We start from the raw sequence: 23,582 nt of genomic DNA on the forward strand, positions 1-23,582 counted from the left end.
TTATATATATCGACAGGGACAGGTGAAATTGTGTGCCTCAGACGGGACTCGAACCCGGGATCCCCTGCTTACATGGCAGACCCTCTATCCATCTGAGCCACCGAGGGCACAGAGGATAGCGCGACTGCAGGGACTATCTCGCGCACGCCTCTCACGGGACCCACATTCTCACTTTGTATGTCCACACACTACGTTCGTAGCGTCCCACCCCAACACACTCATTACTCGTGGAAGACATTCTTACCAAGTCCCGTAAGAGTTCGGGGAATATGTGTGCATCCGCACAGAAGAAGAAGGTCATGGCCGGTATTGCCAGAACTATATACAACGGACATGTCCGAAAGAACAGACACCATACCCATTTACGTACAGTCTATAGTTCTGGCAATACCGACCATGACCTTTTCCTTCTGTGCGGATGCACACATATTCCCCGAACTCTTACGGGACTTGGTAAGAATGTCTTCCACGAGTAATGAGTGTGATGGAGTGGGACACTACGAATGTAGTGTGTGGACATACAAGGTGAGAATGTGTGTCTCGCTGGAGGCGTGCGCGAGATAGTCCCTGCAGTCGCACTATCCTCTGTGCCCTCGGTGGCTCAGATGGATAGAGTATTTGCCATATAAGTAGAGGACCCCAGGTTCGAGTCCCGGTCGGCGCACACATTTTCACCTGTGCCCGTTGATATATTTCAGTGCCCATCAATAGCTGACGGTATAATATAATTCTAACCCCACTATCTGGCTGGCGTCCGGGATTTTCTCAGTGGCCGCTTTCCAGGTCAATGGATTGGCCGTTATGCGCCAATTGCATGGCCCTCACGTTCTGCAGACCTGACACCACTCGATTTTTTTTATGGAGATTCATCAAGGACATCGCGTTTGTACCTCCTGTGCCGACTTCTCTACCTGAACTTACAGCAAGAATTTACGCCGATACTAAGCGACTTTCGGAAGAAATTGACTTCCGATGGGATAATGAATGGAAGCCACATACAACATCTGTAGTTTAAGGTAAAAAAACTTTATGTGTTTTCCTACAAAATAACACTAAACCCAGCTCTATATCTTCTATCAATAAATTTATATGAATTTTTGAAGTTTTGAAACACCCTGTAGTGGTCTGCAGACCGCACGTGGGGCAGATTGTGACAAAAAGTGACCTGAGAAATAAAGGGTTAAGGAGGTATCCAATGACAGCTTCCAAGAAGTCTATGCAGACTGGGTGAAGCGTTGGCAGTAAAGCATAGATATGGAAGGAAATTCCAGAATGAGATTTTCACTCTGCAGCGGAGTGTGCTCAGATGGCAGATTAAAACTGTGTGCCGGACCGAGACTTGAACACGGGACCTTTGCCTTTCATGGGCAAGTGCTCTACCATCTGAGCTACCCAAGCACGACTCACGCCCCGTGTTCAGAGGTTTACTTCTGCCAGCACCACGTCTCCTATCTTCCAAACTTTACAGAAGCTCTCCTGCAGGACTTTGCAGAACTAGCACTCCTGAAAGACTGCGAGCCACAACCTGGGGGATGTTTCCAGAATGAGATTTTCACTCTGCAGCGGAGTGTGCGCTGATATGAAACTTCCTAGCAGATTAAAACTCTGTGCCGGACAGAGACTTGAACACGGGACCTTTGCCTTTCGTGGACAAATGCTCTACCATCTGAGCTACCCAAGCACGACTCACACCCCATCTTCAGAGCTTTACTTCTGCCAGTACCTCGTCTCCTACCTTGACAGAAGCTCTCCTGCAGGACTTTGCAGAACTAGTCCTTCTGAAAGAAAGGATATTGCGCAGACATGGCTTAGCCACAACCTGGGGGACGTTTCCAGAATTAGATTTTCACTCTGCAGCGGAGTGTGCGCTGATATGAAACTTCCTGGCAGATTAAAACTTTGTGCCGGACAGAGACCCGAACACTCGACCTTTGCATTTCGTGGGCAAGTGCTCTACCATCTGAGCTACCCAAGCATGAATCACGCCCTGTCTTCAGAGCTTTACTTCTGCCAGTACCTCGTCTCCTACTTTCCAAACTTCACAGAAGCTCTCCTGCGAACCTTGCAGAACTAGCACTCCTGGAAGAAAGGATATTGCGGAGACATGGCTTAGCCACAGCCTGGGGGATGTTTCCAGAATGAGATTTTCACTCTGCAGTGTGTGCTGATATGAAACTTCCTGGCAGATTAAAACTGTGTGCCGGACCGAGACTCGAACACGGGACCTTTGCCTTTCGTGGGCAAGTGCTCTACCATCTGAGCTACCCAAGCACGACTCACGCCCCGTACTCACAGCTTTACTTCCGCCAGTACCTCGTCTCCTACCTTCCGAACTTTACAGAAGCTCTCCTGCGAACCTTGCAGAACTAGCACTCCTGGAAGAAAGGATATTGCGGAGACATGGCTTAGCCACAGCCTGGGGGATGTTTCCAGAATGATATTTTCACTCTGCCGTGTGTGCTGATATGAAACTTCCTGGTATATTTCAACTGTGTGCTCTACCATCTGAGCTACCCAAGCACGACTCACGCACTTGCCCCCGAAAGGCAAAGGTCCCGAGTTCGAGTCTCGGTCCAGCACAAAGTTTTAATCCGCCAGGAAGTTTCATGGAAGGAAATTGCTTTGAGATTTTTAAGGTTTTGTACGTTAAAAGCGATAAATCTCTTTAAAAAAATTTATTCACGAAACTTTTTGGATCTGGCCGGTATGGTCAAAGTGCATTTCTCGTGTAACGAGAAACCGGTGTTTTCTTTGCCCGCAGCACTGTTCGGCATCCTGTTCCGCGGCAACGAGCAAGCGGCGTACAGCAACTTCCGGGTGTTCGAGAGCGTGGGTTTCATCGTGTCGTACGCGTACAGCCCGGTGCTGTGCACGCACGTCAAGCTGTGGCTGATGGCCGGCCTGCTGGCTGTGGCCGCCGGCTGCTACTGGTCCGCGGAGTGGCTGGCCCGGCGCCGGGACGCCGCCTCCTTCTGGCCGCATGACAAGCAGAGGGAGCGCCACCACCACCACCAGCACGACAACCACAGAGACTCCTACAAGAAGCCCGCCGGCAAGCCTCTGCACGGCTGGTAGCGACTCGAGGAAGTGGGGAGCGTACAGCGACTCGAGACAACAACCCACACCCACAGCCTTCGTTTGGACGTCTACTTACTAGCGAGAGAACTGATGCCATCTTCCCAGTTTGTTTGGACATTATACCCCGTCGAGTCCCATCGTGACCACTTGCTAGCACACACAGCTGTTATCGGGGTTGGAAGTAACTGAGCTACTGATGGGTCTCCACGGTCGTACGAAGTCATACAGTGCTCAGTGCTTCACCACTGACGTCTAGCAGTGTGGTATAGCGATGTAAGCTGCCCTGCACGAATTCGGTTGGGATCAGATTCGCGGAGTTTTTGACGAGAGAAGTAGTTTGAAGTTTTCTTCGCGCTCTTCCTCGGGTGATACTTCTGGCAGTGCGCTAAAGTGCATTATCCCTCTGAACGTCTTTGCCATCTGCTTTGAGTAAAGTCATCATCTACAAATAAGAGCCATCTACCTTTTGCAGTCCTAATCAGATCGGTCAAAGGCTTCGTTACAAACTGGGTCATTTTTGCTAGACAACGCCTTCAAAACATCCCCTGCAATGTAAAGTTGTGTCCATCTCTTCCATTAATGTTTGTTGTGCCTGTTCGCCAGCAGTCTCCAACTGGTATACCTACGCCCGTCTGTTTTATCAAACAATTGTTGTTGTAGTCTTCAGTCCTGAGACTGGTTTGATGCAGCTCTTTACATTACTACTCTATCCTGTGCAAGCTTCTTCATCTCCCAGTACCTACTGCAACCTACATCCTTCTGAATCTGCTTTAGGTATTCATCTCTTGGCCTCCCTCTACGATTTTTAGCCTCCACGCTGCCCTCCAATGTTAAATTTGTGATCCCTTGATGCCTCTGAACATGTCCTACCAACTGGTCCCTTCTTTTTGTCTAGTTGTGCCACAAACTCCTCTTCTCCCCAATTCTATTCAATACCTCCTCATTAGTTATGTGATCTACCCATCTAATCTTAAGCATTCTTCTGTAGCACCACATTTCAAAAGCTTCTATTCTCTTCTTGTCCAAACTATTTATCGTCCACGTTTTACTTCCATACATGGCTACACTCCATACAAATACTTTCAGCAACGACTTCCTGACACTTAAATCTATACTCGATGTAAACAAATTTCTCTTCTTTAAACGTTACTTATTGAGGTTACGTCCTAGTCGGTAAATCAGCAGCAATTCAGCGTCGCTGTTGACAAGGGCGTACCCAGGATCTGAAATGGAGGGGATGGGGGGGGGGGGGGGGGGGGTAGGTCATACTAGTCTCAGGAAACAAGGACTTGAGACAACATACAGCACTTCTTATTAAATAAAACAGTAAACCAGTGAAAAACTGCCTTTAATAAACATTTTCAATACAAGAATGCACTTGTACAATCCGAGAAAATATGCAGCGTTTCTTATTAAATAAAACAAACTAGTGAAAAACTGCGAATATCTTCTGGGGGGGGGGGGGCAGCTGCCACCCCCCCCCCCCATTCCTCCCCTCTCTGGGTAAGCCCATTGCTGTTGATGTCTTCGTTGTTTAATAGTGCGATTTTGGCTGATCGACTGAGATGTTGATCTCATTTCACTGCACGATATTTCGACGACCAACCCAGTCCTTTTCTTACGTATTCCCTCCTGGACTCCATCCAGATTATGCGTTATTTGTTGTTGTCTCGGCTCCGTTATAGCCGAGTTCTTCCCTCTCCTCAGGTGCCCACTGCTCCCATTAATGCTCACTTCTTATTAGAAGCCCGCGCTGTCTGTACCGTAAACGCACATTCAGCATTTTCCACCTCTGATGTATGATGTACCACAATCGGTGAACAATTGAAACACAATACGGCTGATAATGACGTCCACTAGTAAGGCAATATTGTTTCGGCAGGCTATAGCATGACCATGGGAAGCTGCAGGGCGTAAGAGTGGAATAGAAATGGTTGTTCTTCTGCCCCCCACTTCATCCTTCTTCTGAACTTCCTATTGTACCCACTGCCGAGATTACGTTACTCCTGGTTCTTAGCCAGACCACATGAATCTCGTGGCAGTCACAGTGGGGTACTCTTCTTGATGAGATTATTCTCACCGTGTTTAATGAGTCATCGTTGAGGATATTTGATCGAAACCTCTACCTTACACCTGTCCTGTGTGTATAAGCAGCTTACCTACTTGCGTGGGCGAATGTAAACTAAACGCCGTTGGAGTTGTGAATGCCGAGCCTAACGGCTTTGTTGTGCCCTGGAAGGGTCCCCATACACTAGTGACTGCAACAACGTGAGTGGTCCAACACCTGAAATAACTGCCCCTGAGTAAACCTTGCAGAACCATACACTGTCTCCTGTAAGATTGGGCACACTACAAAATATCAGTCGATATTGCCATCAATAGCGCCAGAAAATGAGTTTCAATAAGATTGTCTCTTCCTTCAAAAAACTAGGTTCTTCGAAACAGATGGCTGGCTATGAACATGCAATAAGGGCCAATTTTCTATGGCAGTTTCTGTAATGACTGTACCATGAATTTTAAGTTTACGGTTCTATAGAAGATCACTTTCAGATACAGTCTTTAACTCAGTCTTTCATCAGTTTATGGCAAAAAGGACTATAGTTACTAAATGAAACACTTTCTTCATGTTCCACTACAAAAATAGATAATAAATAAATAAAAATTGTTAAGGAAAATCGAAAATGTTAATTTTTTTGGTTAGTAACATAGATCCTTTTTCCCTTCTGAATCGTTACTAGTTCGATATGTTATCTTCATGCACAATGTACTACTTTATATTTAACAGCAGACAAAAAACAGCACGAGAAGGAACAGCGCCATGCTGTGTTATCCGCAATTGATGCAGCATACGATTGTTCAAAATACATTATTTGGCAATAAATTTTTGGTTGCTACACCAAAATTAGAGAAATTCGACAAGTTAGAGCCAATACAAAGACTTACAGACAGTCATTCTTCCCACGCGCCATTCACGAGTGGAGCAGGGAAGGGGGGATCAGTTAGTGTTACCAGAAGTACCCTCGGCCACAAACCGGCGGCTTTCGGAGTACTGGTGTAGATGTAGCATCCACTGTCAAAACCAAGGTACAGATCTCCATATGTGTTAATGTGTGTCTATTAAGTAAGGATATGAAAAATGGTTAATAATGGCTCAGGAAAGTAAAGTAACGATAATACAAAATATTAGTTATACGTAACAGAAACTAAGACTGAATCGTCACAAGCAGAGGAACTACGAGAAAAATAATCAGTAATGGTGGAAAATCGAGGGCTGTAAACCAAGTTAATGGCATGTCTAATTTGTTGCATTTCTCAGTCCTGAGTTCAAGAAACTATGTGCATTAACGTGAACTTACTCTTTCGGTCAGTAACGAGTGTTGGAGTACTACTGTGCATCACGTAATCTAAGAAATATTAAGTATCTTAATTTAAATGTTTTAAATGCTAGATGGAAATAATTATTAGTATTTAATACAAACGTAGTTTACTAGTACGGTTGCTATAAAGCTAAATCTGAGGTTCACAATTTTGTGTAGTAAACTTACTTTCTCAAATCATTATCTACTTTACAACATAAAGTAAACTGATAAAACAGATGCCAGTACGTACAAGGGGTGCCCAGAAAGTAATGCATTGGGTTTTTTTTGTTAAACAATTCTTGATTGAACATAATGAGAATTACACACTCGAAAGAATGGTGTTTTATATCTACATACCCTATTTTTCCATGTAATCTCCATCCTGTTCTATGGCCTTCCTCCAGCGCGAAACGAGGGCGTGTATGCCCAATCACTCCAATCCTTGTCTTGTGTGAATCACCTTCTCATCATCCTCAAAATGTCTTCCACGAATCACATCCCTTAATGGCCCAAACAAGCGGAAGTCCGAGGGGCTGGGTCAGAGCTGTAGGGTGGATGGGGTAACACTGTCCAACCCTATTTTGCGATGTTTTCAGCAGTCCTCAGACGTGTTCGGGGTTGAGTGTTATGTTGCAGCAAAACATCTCCTGGGTTGCTGTGACGCCGAAGTCGCCGGAAGCGCTTCTTGAGTTTTGTTAATGTGTCGACATATGCTTCTGAATTAATGGTGCCACCTCTTGGCATCACATTCACACCTTCACAGTCCCAGAACACGGCGATCATGACCTTACCGGTGGAAGCAGTTGCTTTGAATTTTTTCTTCTGTAATGAGTGAGAATAGCGCCATTTCATCGACTGTTGTCTTATTTCCGGCTCAAAATGGTGAACCCAGGTTTCATCACTTTTCACAGTCTACGACAAGAAGGCCTCCCCCTCAGCTTCAAAACGTTGCAACAAATCAAGACAAATATTTTTTTCTGAACGATTTGTGATCCACCGTTAGACACTGCGGGATTCATCTTGCAAACACTTTTGAATATCCAAGAGTGCGGATAACTGCATCCAATTGCATCCACACTTCCTTTGGTGACTGACAGATGCAGCGCCAACTGGCGAGTCGTAATGCGTCTGCCCTCGCGAATGACATCAGCTCGCTGCAACATGTCAGGTGTGACAGCCATGGATGGTCTCCCTGACCACTGAAAATCGTGGACCTCCGCCGAACACCCTTCTGATGATATCACCCTCCGTGCCCAGCAACTATCTGTAATTCTGTCGACGGCAGATGCTCCATAGACGTTGCACAAGCTTTTGTAAATATTCCCCACAGTTTCTTTCTCTTTAGTGAGAAATTCAATGACAGCACGTTGCTTGTAACGTACATCACCTAAAGAAGCCATTTTGAAACCGCCCTGCAGCTACGCTATCTGTCGGAAGTGACGGGAACTTGGCGAGCTCAATCAGGAGACTTCCAATAATACGTGCGTAACGTTTCGCATTCGAAGCATTGTTTTTTGCTGAGAAAAAGAAATGTGGTGCATTACTTTCTGGGCAAACCTAATATATGCGCCAGTTTTAAAACAAGAGGGGTAACGTTTCGAAGACTGTTTGAAACTACTGTGATATTGCACAAAACTATAACGATTAACGTAAAGCAATAGCTTTGAAAGGCATAACGAGTGAAATTCCAAACGTGCATATACGGTGGAAATTAGTTGTGTTTTAAAAATACTCGTACATAACTAAACAGAGCAGAATTTGAAACTGACAAAGCAGCTACGGTAAAGCTCATATGTGCAATTCCTTTGAATTTTCTTGCTGATATACACCTGTAGCGTATTATTTTGTCTTCTTTCATGTGTCTGTGTTACATGTACTTGATTGTTTGTAGGAAAATCCTTATGGCTTGTGAATGCAAGAACGTCACTTCAAAACATCAGAATGCAAACTTACTAACGCGTGTTGGTGCCACATTGATAGAATGAATTCCACCTTGTCTCTCTGCACTATGAGATATATTGCTGATATTTTCTCATCGTCCTCCTGATTATTGAAATTTGATCGCCAAATGTGGGATCAGTGCCCAATACAGCATCAGAAAATCTTACGTATCTTAATTTATAACAGATAGTTACCAATGGCGGATATTATAACCTTTCCCCCTGGTTGAAATGATTTATCACTGTCATATTTGCGTTGCAAGAACTTGCGTTGGTATAATTTAAGTCAATTCCGCAATTAAAACACAAAGCAAGACCGTTAAATTTTATAAACAGTGTCAGACTGGACTATATAGCTCACTGCATTAATTTTTCGACATATCCCATGAGTCTTCACGGTAAATAAAGATTTCAGTATCCACGTTGCACAGACATTTTTGTGTCACAGTACTTCAACAATAATATTTCAGGTGATAAACAGTGATCTCGACTGTCTTGATGCTAATTAGACAAGACGAAATCTGTAACACAGCTAGAAATTCATAATTATTCCCTGTTACTGCCTTCACTTATGCAGAACCACTGTGGTTCAATTATCAGGCGTTTAAGATAATGACACATTTCATATTCATCTCTACAGTAATTATTCTTAGTTTTCAGATTATGGATGTATTATTTGTAATTGAAGATCAGTATTTTACTTATCTGCTTTATCAACGCAACTACAGTGTGAACTGCGGTGAACTATGTATAACAGAATATCCTAATACACAGATTTGTAGCTAAGAATCTATGTAATAGTGTAATTGAAGCCTTAAACAAATCTTGATACTAGCTAACTTTTCTATTTTGTGCATAGTGAATTGTATGAGTTACAATCAAAGTAACTAAGTAGTGAAAGTTCCTGGCAGACAAAGAGTCAGACCGGTACTCGAACCTGGTACGTAGGAGATGAGGTACTGGCGGAAATGCAGTTGTGAGGGCGGATCGTGAGCCGGGACCGGGTAGCTCAGTCGAGTACAGCAACTGCCAGTGAAACTCAAAAGATTCCAGGTTCGAGGCCCAGTCCGCAGGAAGCTTCTGATCAGAGCACACACTGCTGCAGAGTGAAAATTCATTCTGCGAGCAAAGTAGCACACGATTCTCAAAGTCTTTTCGGCATGCGTATTGCTGGTAAGAAGTAATTGACGATTCACCGCAGCTCTACGCTATCACTTTGCCCCCATTTGCTTCACTTTTGTTTCAAGAGAGGTCACAGATCGTAGTGATAGACGGTAAATCATCGAGCAGAACAGAAGTGATATCTGGCGTTCCACAAGGTAGTGTCATAGGCCCTCTGCTGTTCCTGATTTACATAAATGATCTAGGTGATAATCTGAGCAGCCCTCTTAGATCGTTTGCAGATGACGCTGTAATTTATCGTCCAGTAAATCCATCAGACGATCAATTCCAATTACAAAATGATCTAGAGAGAATTTCTGTATGGTGCGAAAAGTGGAAATTGGCACAAAACAAAGAAAAGCGCCAGGTTGTTCACTTGTGTACTAAAAGAAATCAGATAAATTTTGGATATACCCAAAATCGCACAAGTCTAAGGGCTGTCAATTCGACTAAATATCTAGGAATTACAATTACGAGCAACTTAAATTGGAAAGACCACATAGACAATATTGTGGGAAATGCGAAATAAAGACTGCGCTTTGTTAGCAGAACACTTAGAAGATGTGACAAACCCACTAAAGAGACAGCCTACATTACACTTGTCCGTTCTCTTTTGGAATACTGCTGCGCGGTGTGGGATCCTTACCAGGTAGAATTGACGGAGGACACCGAAAAAGTGAAAATAAGAGCAGCTCGTTTAGGGGTGAGAGTGTCACTGATAAGATATACGAGTTGGTGTGGCAGTCACTGAAACAAAGGCGGTCTTCTTTGCGGCGAGATGTATTTACGAAATTTCAATCACCAACTTTCTCTTCCGAATGCTGAAATATTTTGTTGACACCCACGTACGTAGGGAGAAATGATCATCATAATAAAATAAGAGAAATCAGAACTCGAACGGAAAGATTTAGGTGTTCCTTTTCCTTACGCGCCATTCGAGAGTGGAATGGTAGAGAAGTAGTATGAAAATGGTTCGATGAACCCTCTGTCAGGCACTTAAGCGTGAATTGTAAAGTAACCACGTAGATGTAGATGTAGAAGCTGATACTAATGCTTTGGGCTCCTCTCTGGTTGTACACCCCATCCCAGAGCAACTGTCCAGTAAAACACGACGCTCCCACCAGCAACTCTTTGCTGAGACTCTACTCCAACTGCCAGCAACGCAGATCACTGGACATGAGAGAAACATGGTAGCTTCCTGCTGTCATGGTTGCTAGTAAACGAAAGAAATTTTTTTAAATAGTAATATGAAGGCAGTGCATAGTGTGGCGTCGGGAAGGTGCGGTGTACACACACACACAGGCGAATACGGCTCATTCACAACCACAGCCACCGCAGGGCAACAACACGTCTGTATGCAGCAGAGGTAACAGCAGCCAGACAGCCGAGGCAAAAACGGAAATGGTAGCAAGGCCGTCTGTGTTTGAAAATCATTCCATCTAAGGTTGGACGTTTCTAGGAATTAGGAAAGAGACGTGGGATGCGACTACAAGAGAAACTTGTCCAAGAGCCCAGAAAATCAGTATACAGTACAAGCGACTAGCACACAGGGCAAAGTCAGTCATTACCAGGAAGCAGTCGAAGAAGTAGCAGTGAGCAGCAGTAAGCAGCAGTGCCACGGTCGAGCTATAAAGTGACGCTTTGATGCTCCTGCAGTAAGACAATGAGAAGCCTGTACACAGTTGGGGAAGAGCAACAGAGTTTCTGTTAGTATCCAGCAACAGTTATCATCTTGCCTTCTAAAGAATAACAAGCGCTACAGTATTTGTCTCTAATAGCGACGAGTGGTATCTGATACTTTCTATGAGAACATACTGAGCAACGAGCATTGACTCACATTTGTCTCCAATGGTGAATACAGTCTCTGATTGTGTATGCAGCCATGAATAATAGTTGATACCGGGTGTTTTTAATTAAACTGATAGGGTTCCGAGTGCTGCAGCGCAGGCTGCATATATTACAGGACGCTGAAACATCGAAGGTATGGTCATTAATCGCTGCGCTCGCAGGATATGCTAACAAGGCAACCTCCCCATCGCACCCCTCTCAGATTTAGTTATAAGTTGGCCTTGAAAAATTGAACACAGGTCAATCGACAAAACAGGAAGAAGTTGTGTGAAACTATGAAAAATATAGCGCAAAATATACAAACTGAGTATTATATGAGCAAGATAGGCAACATCAAGGATGATACGCGCACAGGAACGCCGTGGTCCTGTGGTTAGCGTGAGCAGCTGTGGAACGAGAGGTCTTTGGTTCAAATCTTCACGCAAGTGAAAAGTTTAATTTTCTTATTTTCTCTAAGTTATGATCTGTCCGTTCGTTCATTGACGTCTCTGTTCACTGCAATAACTTTAGTGTTTGTGATTTGTGACCGCACCACAAAACCGTGCGACTAGTAGACGAAAGGACGTGCCTCTTCAATGGGAACCGAAAACATTTGATCACAAGGTCATAGGTCAACCGATTCCTCCACAGGAAAACACGTCTGATATATTCTATACGGCACTGGTGACGGCATGTGCGTCACATGATTGGAATATGTTGTCGACCCACCTAACTTGTACACTTGGCGAATGGGTAAAAAGATTCTTCTACCTTGCCCGATTTAGGTTTTCCTGTGGATGTGATAATCACTTTCAAAAAAGTGATGAAAAAGTAAGAGTTTGTCACATAAACTGCAACAAATGATTGCAACAGTTTCACAGTCGCACTGTTTTCCCTGTGCTCTGTCAAAACATAAGTTTTTAACGTTTTCAAATTTTTCCGTGTGTAGACCGTCAAATCCTGCATATGTCCAAGCAAACCTGAACATTTCCTGGAATTTTGAAGAGGGAAGTTGATTATGTGTGAGTGCCTGAACTTTGATAATTGTCTGAAAATAAAAAATTAAACTTTTCACTCGAGGGAAAACTTGAACCAAGGATCTCTCGTTGCGCAGCTGCTCACGCCAACCACGAGACCACGGCGCTCGTGAGTTTACACTCTCCTTGATGTTGCCTATCTTACGCATGGACTACTCAGTTTGTATATTTTGCTGATATTTTTCATAGTTCCACACAAAATTCTTCCTGTTTTCTCGATTGATCTGTGTTCAGTTTTTCAAGGCTTATCCACTATGCCAACTTATAACTAAATCTGAGGGGGGTGCGATGGGGAAGTTCTCTTGTAAGAAAAATAATAATTCCACCTTCTGTAACCAGGTGAAAATATGGCGCTGCAAGCATTCACAGCGTGCAGTCTTTCCTGTTTTGACGTCAGTACATTGTTTGTCACTGGGCGATGCATGTTGATTTCTTTTGTGAAGGGACTATTGGTGTAAAGCAGGTGTGGGCAAATAGCAGCCTGTAGGTCCGTGCGGACTGCTAATGGTTTTTGTGCGGTCTGCCAAGATTTTTATGTAAAAATTTATACCTTTTCTGAAATTCAAAGTTAACCAATGCATGCAATCATTTTACAAGATGTGGCCCACCACCAACCTCTGCTTCCATGAAGGGTCCCCGAGCCAAAACTACTGCCCACCACTGGTGCAAAGGGTTGAGAAGATTGTTTTCCATATGAAACGCGATGGCTATTGAGAAGAAAGACCATTTACTGCTGGTAAAGTCGTTTTATCAGAATGGCAGCAACAGCAGCTCTGCAGTGCGGGAATATTGCCGACAGAAAGAGAATCATGTCAATCAATGCAGGAATATGAACAAGAAATTTGAAGAAACAGATGAATTAGGTGGTGCAGCAGGGAGAGGAAGGCGGCCCATTCCGACGGCAGTTGTTGGTGAAGTTGCTGTAGCTATAGCCGACCGTCCAGCATGTGCCTCAAATTCTGCAGCCAGTGCTCGAGCTGTGTCGCAGGAGTTGTCTCTCCCCTAGTCAAAAATTCAAAACACTTTCTGGCCCATTTTGCACCTGTATCCCCACAAGATTCGGAATGTGCACCAAATGAAGCCCCAAGATAGTCTACAATGCCGTGACTTTGACCCTTGTTTTTGGGCACGCACGGAAATGGATTATGTGTGGTTAGGGAATATTCACTGGATGGGTGAGGCACATTTTACTCTGCAAAATGTGAACGCACAGAACTGTCGCATGTGGGGTTCAACTCCGCCTCATGTGCAGTAACATTCACTCTCCTTAGCTTTTATGACTGTGTGGTACGGTGTCACAAACTCCTTCATTCTCAGTCCAGCTTTCTTCGAGGAGACGACACCTCCCAGGCCAAATAGGTGCATGGTGACCACATGCTAACAAACAGGCCAGAACAAGCGTTATCATGTACTTGATCGTTCCTCCCCTTTTGCCACATGGCATTCTGTCTGCTTACAGCGCCATATTGTCACATGGTGGCAGAAAGTGGAACTATTATTTTTTTTCAGTTGACTCCTTGGGATCCTGACTAATGAACATACATATGATGTTTCAGAATCCTGCATTGTAAACAGCCTGCATTGCAGCACTCGGAACACTATCACTTAATTATAATTACCCAGAATATGGAAAATAATCATTGTTGGATAGCACTAGTTGCCAATTGTGTATAAGATATGTGAATACATGCAGTCACAATTAATAACAGTTGATATTTTCTGTCTTTCAGAATATAGAGAGGAGTAAGAGCTGTCTCACACGTGTCTTCAATTACGATCAAAGTATTTGATTGTGTATTGTTGGAATGAGTTACAAGCAGAATGCTTACCTCTGACAGCTCAAGGTAGAATTCAGGAACTGAGCGTTGCTGGAGAGGTCAAACCTGTAGAGCGTTAGAGTGTAATTGATCTGCAAAGATATACAGCCACTCTAAGACAACTCTTCGACTAATGTTAAGCTACTGAGAAAATAAATAGTTCTTAAATTCAATCATTAAATGTTTGGACCTTTATCACTTCCTACAAAACACAGCTTCTCTTCTCAATTGCAGAATCACCTGTGCCGCGCATCCTAGGAGACTTTTTCCCTATCACCTCGTTAAGAGTGACTTAGAAGACCTCAGCCCATGATAAAAATATTGTTGACAATGTCCTGAGTGTGGTACGCAGGCCACGCCTTCACCCAAGCTGTGACACGACCTGTACCTGGTTGTATCATAAAATCTGATTCTAGGTGTGTGGGGTACATCGTTTAGAAGCATTCCAAAGTATTCAATCAGGTGACCGAATATCGGAGGAATAGTATCAGAATCAGACCCTCGATCCATATACAGCAATAACACGAATGACTAGGCTTGTGCAACAGGTCAAAAGAAGCAAAAGCCACCTAGGGAGGCCTGCGTAAACTTAGTTAATTTGTTTATCCTAGCAGAGGAAGAAATACTTCTGGAAGGAACTACATGGGATAACCAGCAGAACTACTGTCTCACAAAGAGCTCAGGCAAGTAACAAGAGCAATAGTTTTAAGACTCTGTGCACGACGTAGTAAGATTACTTCGGCTAGCTCAGATATTAAGACACATCAGTGGAAAGTATGCGCTTGTATTAATGAATGGGTCATTTAGTGGAGCTAAGTCCAGACTTAGGGAAATCATTAATAATGTAAATGCAGCATTCTAAATAGCACAGAGGGATAATACGCCGTTGGTATTTGAGAACATCGAGTCTAAAATTAGTAATCTCAGAAGAGAATTATTCAGATAACGGCAGCATTGACTTTTACGCTTGTTGGATGTCTCAGGCCATACAGCACCAAGGGGAAGCAATTGCATCAAGACGAAATCGAACAGATGAATCATCACAATCATTCAGTGAGGCAGTCATCAGAGTGACAGGGCGACGCATTCACAAAGCACACTAGAACTGGTATGCACTCTAGCATGGGCTTGCTTCATACAGGGCCTAGCATGTGACAGAATGCAGACAAATGTATGAAGCGGGAGTGATGCAGTGGAAGTTGCGATGCAAGAGAAAAGCATATTATTTCTCGTGAAGGGAGAGGGTTCCCAACAATGATGTATAAGGAATTTGAATATGGAAGTAACATAGGGGGAAAATGTTATAATTGTGAGCAGAGGAATCACATGACCAGAGACTATGGAAAGCCAAAGAGGAGCACTAATGCACGATTGAGTAGCATAACTCACGAAGCGGAAGAAGCCAAGAGCTTCCAGAATTTTTGTTATCGCTGTAATAAACCAGGTCCGCAGATACTGAATGTAAAAAGAAAAAAAGTCAAAAGTTCAAAAGATGAAGGCCTCAAGCAAAGGATTCTAAAACATCCAAGGTTACAGGTGCAACCTATATGGACACATTAGGCCCCAAAGCAGTAAGAAATTAGGAACTGTACAGACAAGTTAAATGGGAAACTTACAGTGTGACACGTAATGCAGTCAGATGATACTACGACGAAATGGCCAAAAGTTAAACATTATAAAGGAAGAGAGGCTCATGAAAGAAGAAGTAATTAGTAGGGAGATATCTATAGGGTGAAGGGTGCGACGTAAAGTACAGTGAACACATTGGGAGCCATGTACCTGCAATTGCCAATCGTAGGGAAGTACCAGTAAAGTACGAGTTCCACAAGTTTCTAGGAGATCCACAGGTCGGTAGCAACCACGATTTATGGAAAACAAATTTCAGACTGCCTGAAAAAGTGATATGTATTTAAAGAAAGCATGTGTTGAGACAGCATGTGAACCAGTGAACTACATAGAATGACGAAGGAAAAAGTAAGATATCCAAATCACAAACAAGTCGTGAGACGAAAAGTGATGAGTTACCTTTAAGACAAAATAGCGTTGTACCAGAAAGTAACATGAGAATGGTCTTTGGAAAAAAAATTATGGATATGTATAGAAACAGGGTCAAATTCTAGTAATGAAAAAGAAGTAATTATTCCGAAATAGGAAAGTATGACACGCATGCGTGTATCCAAATCATTGGTACGAATAGAGCAATGGAAATGTATCCTCAGTGTATCGAATACGAATGAGGCCGAGTGCAGTCTCAGTGCAAGAAAGGTAGTTCGCGAACCAATAGAGAAAGTGACACCAATATGAAATGTACTGGGGACAACAGACTTAATGGGCATGCACAGAAATCACATCGCCTGAGTGAGTGAAGCAATCCGAACAGAGCAGCCGAATAAAGACGAGCGCTACAAAAATGAGGAAACTGTAGCGCGTATTGCTACATATTTCATTTGAAAGGTGACAGAATGTCATTTACAATGACGGTAAGGCATGCACTGATATTGGCAGAACACCAAGAGAAGGCTATGAATGCATATCCGTATAGAATATCTTAAAAGATGGTATTACATAGGAGAAAATCGAGAAATTTATTAATGAGGATATAATCTTTGGAAGTCAAAGTCTATGGAACGCACCTGTAGTGCTGGTACCGAAAAAACAAGAAGCCATCGGAATAGCGAAATATATATTCACAACAGACTATGTAAAACTGTACAAAATTTCATTGGGGAAAGCTTTTTGTATTCCCATCGTAGATCTTCCAGCAGATAGAGAAAAAACAGCATTCAGTGCAAATTATCAGTATAATGGCTACAAAAGCATGCCATTGGTACTAAAGTATGCAACAAGTACATTTCAGAGAATAATGAATGTTGCTTTAGCAGAACTGCAAGGGACAAAATGTCTAGTGTACCTGGTTGACGTAATTTGATATGGAAATTCATTAAAGAAACGTAATGAGAAGCTGCAGGAGATCATGCGCAAATTAAGAGTGTGTAGGTTGAAGTTATAACCAAATAAATGCAAATTCCTGAGAAAGGAGGTAATATTATAAGGCCACAATGCAAAAAGACAAGCGTAAAGTGGAAAAGTTAAATAACGTTCCAGTTCTGAAATCCACAAATGAATTACAAGGGTACCTAGCGCTGACTGGATATTACCACCTATTCATTTCGAACTTCAGTAAAACTGTAAACCCATTAAATAAACTGTTGATGACCGAAGTGCCGTATACGAATGGGGAAATCAGCAACGACCTACAGTTTTAAAAACTGATAGAGAGATGAGTAAATCTTCCTGTACAGAGCTGCGCAGATGTCCAGAAACAGTATATAGTAACGATGGACGCCAGCAGAGAGGCATTTGGAGAAGTTCTGTCACAATGAACGTTAGGTGTGGATCTACCAATCACCTGTGCTTCACTGTCGCTGAATAACGCTGAAAGAAACTTCCTGCATTTGATTTAGACTGCTTAGGCAATTGTAAGGGCTACAAAACAGTTAATACCATATGTCTATGGGAGACATTGCAGTGTAGTAACAAATGAAAAGCCGCTGACGTGGATTTTTTTTGTCACAGATCCGTTATCAAGGTTACTAGAATGAAGTTTGAAACCAGAGGAATATTCTTATGCGCATAAACCTGAAAAACTGATTGCAAATGCAGAGGCATTACATGAAATGCATTTTGATGATGTAGAAGATACAAATAAAGTACGGAACACAAAAGAGTGACTAGGGAAAACGAAGAACAGGAGGAGGAAAAAGGCCAAAATTATGAGCGAACTACAGGACAGTCCGTTAGGAGGACAGTGAGGGACGCACAGAATCAGAATCTTTGATCGAGTAAAGAATTATAAACTGCGGAAAGGCATGAAAAGAGACATCGAAGAATACATCAGAGAGTGCGACAAATGCCAAAGAGATAATGTCACGCAGAGCAGGACAAAGATACTTCTAATGATTACAGACAAGGTGACAACAGTTTTCAAGAAATGTAACATGGACCTTGTAAATCCGTTAGATACAACAACAGGAAGTTCAAGGTAGTGGTGTCAAACTGGAAACAAGATGCCGACACAGTGGTGCAGAAATGACGCAGAAACTTGTAGAAGAAATTGTGTTAAAGCAGTGTTGTTGTCCCTTCACGGACCGAATTTTTCAAGTGAAGTGTTCAAGACGGTTCGTAAATTATCGAAGATCTGGATGATCCAGACTATAGCGGTTGGGAAGGGTATCATAAAGGAATTGTATCATCTCCTTAGGCAAACTGTCGAACAGTTGTGGTAACTGGCCTTTGATAAGCAGGATATTGGCACTGGGACGAAGTTGGGGTTCAGATTGGACCCACACATTTTCTGTCAAGAACTTATCTAGAAATCCTGCTGGCTCAAATGGTTCAAACGGCTCTGACCAGGCCAGCCGGTGTGACCGAGCGGTTCTAGGCGCTTCAGTCTGGAACTGCGCGACTGCTACGGTCGCAGGTTCGAATCCTGCCACGGGCATGGATGTGTGTGATGTCCTTAGGTTAGTTAGGTTTCAACAGTTATAAGTTTTATGGGACTGATGATCTCAGATGTTAAGTCCCATAGTGTTCAGAGCCATTTGAACCATTTGGCTTTGAGCACTATGGGACTTAACATCTGAGGTCATCAGTCCCCTAGACTTAGAACTACTTAAACCTAACTAACCTAAGGACATCATACACATCCATGCCCGAGGCAGGGTTCGAACCTGAGACCGTAGTAACAGTGCGTTTCTGGGCTGAAGCACCTAGAAATGCTCGGCCACAACGGCCGGCATCCTGCTGGCCATGGGAATACCTCACACTGGGATAAAGTTTGGGTCTGGAGAGGCCCGACACTTGTTCTGTCGGAAACAGATATAAGAATCCTGCTGGCCGCAGGAATGTCTCACAATGGGACAGAGTTGGGTCTGAACCGGCACCACACATATTCTATTGGGAACAGATGTAGGAATCCTGGTGGCTACGGGAATATGTCATCACGCCGACAGGTCATAGAGTCATGTAAAATGTGTAGACTAGCATCCTCCTGCTGAAAAATAACACCATGATACTGTGCATAAGATGTAACACACGAGGATGCAGGATGTCCATGACATATCGTTGTGGCATCAGCATTCCCTCAGTCACTATCAGTCGTGACCACATATCACACACGATGGCCAACCACACCATGATGCCAAGAGTAACACACCTGTGCCGCTCCAAAACATTGGAAGAACATGAACTATCCCCAGGTCGCCAACATACACACTGACAATGGTCAGTCAGTGCAGTGCAGAACAGCGGTTCATAGCTGAACACAATGTGACACCATTGATAAGCAGTCCATAATTCCCAGCCATAGCACCACTCCAAACTCCGCCATTTGTTTTATGGCGCTAACAGAAAACCTATGCATGCAACGCTAATTCCCTACTCCAGCTGCCGCTAGTTTTCGACGAATGATGGCGGATGACACAGAATATTGCATGGAGTCCATTACATACTCTCGGATGGCAGGTGCAGGTGTGAAGGGGATATAATGTTTTTGGAGTACAACACTGCTATCCTGCTTTGTAACAGTCAAACATAGTCAACCGGAATCTTAGCACTGAGTTTGCCTGCCCTCACGTTCCCATGCAGTTCAACGTTAGGTCACTGCCACATTACCCAATTCGACCAGACTGACAAATGGAGACTCACATGAGGCCCCTTTCAAACTCTGTCAGGTGGCGATAACGCTGTCTCACACTAGTATCTAATATCTCCTTGTCCTTCACAGATATCAACATCTGACACTGTTCACGCTCCTTATACACCCTAGCGGGCCAGACAATAACACTAAACACAAACCACACTAATGACAAACAGACCCGAACTTTTCGACTCATCGTAGAACGGGGAATCAGTGATCATAAGATCTTTACAGCATCACTTAATACCGTTGTAAATAGGAATACAAAGAAAAGCAGGAAGATCTTTCCTCTTAGGAAGAGTGACGAGAGACACATTTCAAATTACCTGAGCGGTCAGCGTCCCCAGCATTAATAATCTTGAGTACCAATGGAGAAAGTTAAAGAGCACTGTAAAATACTCTTTGGACAGGACTTCTGAGGGAGGAAAAGACCACCCATGGTTCGCCAGCCATGTTAGAAAACTGCTATGAAAGCAAAGAGAACTTAACAGCAAAATATTTAAACTAGCTAAGGTCTCACAGACAAACAAAACTTGAACGAAACCAAAATTAGCGTAAGGAGAGTCACGAGTGAAGCGTTCAACGAATTTTAAAGTAAAATTCTGTCTACCGACCAGAAAACCTTAAGAAGTTTTGGTCTTGTGTTAAATCAGTAAACGAGTCGCAGCCATCTGTCCAAGTACTCGGCGACCATTATGGCACTGAAATGGCCGAGGTATTAAACGTCCTCTTCCAGAACCGTATCACAGAGGAAAATCGCACTGTACTGCCTTCTTTAAAACGTCGCACGAACACAATATGACTGATAGCTAAATAAATGACCATGCGATAGAAAAGCAACTGACATCGCTCGACAAAGGATAGGCGACAGGATCTAACGGGATACCAATACGATTCTACACACAGTTTGCGGAAGAACTTTCCCCCTCTTCTAGCAGCAGTGTAGCGTAGATCTCTGGAGGAGCGAAGTGTTCTTGATGATTGGAATGAAACACAGGTCATTCCTATTTTCAAGAATGATCGTCGAACAGATGCACGAAACTATATGCTTATTTCTCTGCTGTTGGCCAGTTGAAAATTTTGGAACATGTTTCATGCTCGTGTATTATGACATTTCTGGGGAACGAAAATCTCCTCTGTAAGAATCACCGTGGGTTTCGAAAAACAGCAATTGCGTGAAACAGCTCGCTCAGCTCGTACACGAAACCCAGAAAGCAGATACAGGCTCCAAGTAGATTCCCCGTGTTCCTTGACTTCCGGAAGAGCATTCAATACGGTTCGCACTGCCGCCTACTGAACAAAATACAAACGTACGGAATATCAGACCAACAGTGTGATTGGACTGAAGACTTTCTATCAAACGGAACACAGCATGTCATTCTTAATGGAGAGAAGTCTTCAGGCGCAAAAGCATCTTTGGGAGTGCCTCTGGGAAGTGTTACAGGACTATTACTTTCAACAATATATTTAAATGACCCAGTAGATAACATCGAAAGTTCCATGAGGCAGTTCTCAGACGATGCTGTTCTACACAGCGACGCTAGAAAATTGTAGCGAAATGCAGGAAGACCTGCAGATGATCGATGCTTGGTTCCTGGGGTGGAAAATGACCCTCAACGTAAGCAAATGCAGCATATTGCGAATACATATTTATTTATTTATTTACACGTCACGTTCCGTAGGACCAAATTGAGGAGCAAATCTCCAAGGTCATGGAACGTGTCAGTACATGAAATTATAACAAAAAAGTAATAAAAGATAAAAATAAAATGTTTATGAACCCATAAAAAGTCAAGCCATAAGTTTAAGTAAACGCAGTCAACAATATAAGAATCTGCTCAATTTTTCAAAGAACTCCTTAACAGAATAGAAGGAGTGACCCGTGAGGAAACTCTTCAATTTCGATTTGAAAGCGCGTGGATTACTGCTAAAATTTTTGAATTATTATGGTAGCTTATTGAAAATCGATGCAGCAATATATTGCACACCTTTCTGCACAAGAGTAAAGGAAGTCCGATCCAAATGCAGGGCGGATTTCTGCAGAGTATTCACTGAGTGAAGGCTGCTTATTCTTGGGAATAACCTGATACTGTTAACAAGAAACGATAGTAAGGAATATGCATATTGAGAGGCCAATGTCAAAATAAGGAGACTAATGAACAGGGGTCGACAAGAGTTACAGGTACTTACACCACTTATTGCCCGAACCGCCCGTTTCGGAGACAAAAATATCCTTTGAGAATGGGAAGAGTTACCCCAAAATATAATACCATATGACGTAAGCGAATTAAAATAAGCAAAGTAGAATAATTTTCGTGTCGAATAATCACATACTTCAGATACTGTTCGAATAATTATTAAGTCTTTGAACAAGATCCTGAACGTTGGCTTTCCATGACAGTTTGAACTGTTCAGATCCACTAATCATATGCCCATTCTGTGAAATTAAAACTATAAGGTTTTGTTGAATTGTGTTTTAGAAACTGTAAGAACTGATCTTATTGTGATTCAGCATTTGTTTATTTTCTACAAGCCATGAACTTGTCATAAACTACACTATTTGAAACAGAGCCAAAGTTGCACACAACATCCTTTACTACCAAGCTAGTGTCATCAGCAAACAGAAATATTTTAGAGTTACCCATAATACTAGTGAATATATCATTTATATAAATAAGGAACAGGAGTGTCCCCAACACTGATCCCTGGGGCACCCCCACTTGATTGTTCCCCACTCAGACCCCACATCACAGCCATTCTCAACACTGTGAATAATGACCTTTTGCTGTCTGATGCTAAAGTAATAGGTGAACCAATTGTGAGCTACTCCCTGTATTCCGTAATGGTCCAACTTCTGGAGCAATATTTTGTGATCAACACAATGAAATGCCTTAGTTAAATAAAAAAATATGCCTAGTGTTCGTAACCTATTGTTTAACTCATCCAGTACTTCACAGAGAAAAGATAATATAGCATTTTCAGTTGTTAAACGACTTCTAAAGCCGAACTGTAGATTTGAGAGCAAATTATGTGATATAAAATGATGAATTATCGTAATATACACAGCCTCTTCAATAACTGTAGCAAGCACAGATGGCATAGAAATAGGTCTAAAATTGTCTACCTTATCCCTTTCTCCCTTGTTATAAAGTGGCTTTAATATTGAGTTCAGGAAACTGACCATTCCTAAAGGAAAAATTACAATAATGGCTAAGTATAGGGCTAATGCAGGTAGCATAGTACTTTAATATTCTGCTAGGTACTCCATCATGTCCATGAGAGTCCTTTGTCTTCAGTGATTTAATTATTGACTCAATCTCCCCATTGTCTGTATCACAGAGGAATATTTCAGAAATCAATCTTGGAAAGTCATTTGCCAAGAGAGTTATATGTTTCCATGTAAAAACTAAATTTTTATTTAATTCACCAGCAATGCTCAGAAAATGATTGTTAAACATTGTACATGTATCTGATTTCTCAGAAACAGAAATATATTTACTACGAACTGACTTAATATCATTGACCTCGTGCTGCTGATCAGACACTTCCTTCACAAATGACCATATGGTTTTAATTAGCTATTCTATTTGCACACCACATACTCTTTGCCTTCCTAACAATATTTTTAAACACCTTACAATACTGTTTGTAATGGGCTACTGTAG

General features: G+C 42.7%; 1 protein-coding gene across 1 annotated transcript in view; it reads left to right on the forward strand.

Moving 5' to 3' along the window:
• Positions 1-4,334, forward strand: part of LOC126199011 (protein unc-93 homolog A-like) — a 315,006-nt gene extending 310,672 nt beyond the window's left edge. The window contains exon 6 of the mRNA XM_049935695.1: positions 2,762-4,334. Within this exon, the coding sequence (XP_049791652.1) occupies positions 2,762-3,075 (314 nt within the window). The 3' untranslated portion in view covers positions 3,076-4,334. The remainder of the gene's footprint in view (positions 1-2,761) is intronic.
• Positions 4,335-23,582: the final 19,248 nt, after the last annotated feature.

This window comes from Schistocerca nitens, chromosome 1 (genome assembly GCF_023898315.1).
Source record: "Schistocerca nitens isolate TAMUIC-IGC-003100 chromosome 1, iqSchNite1.1, whole genome shotgun sequence".
NCBI lineage: Eukaryota > Metazoa > Arthropoda > Insecta > Orthoptera > Acrididae > Schistocerca > Schistocerca nitens.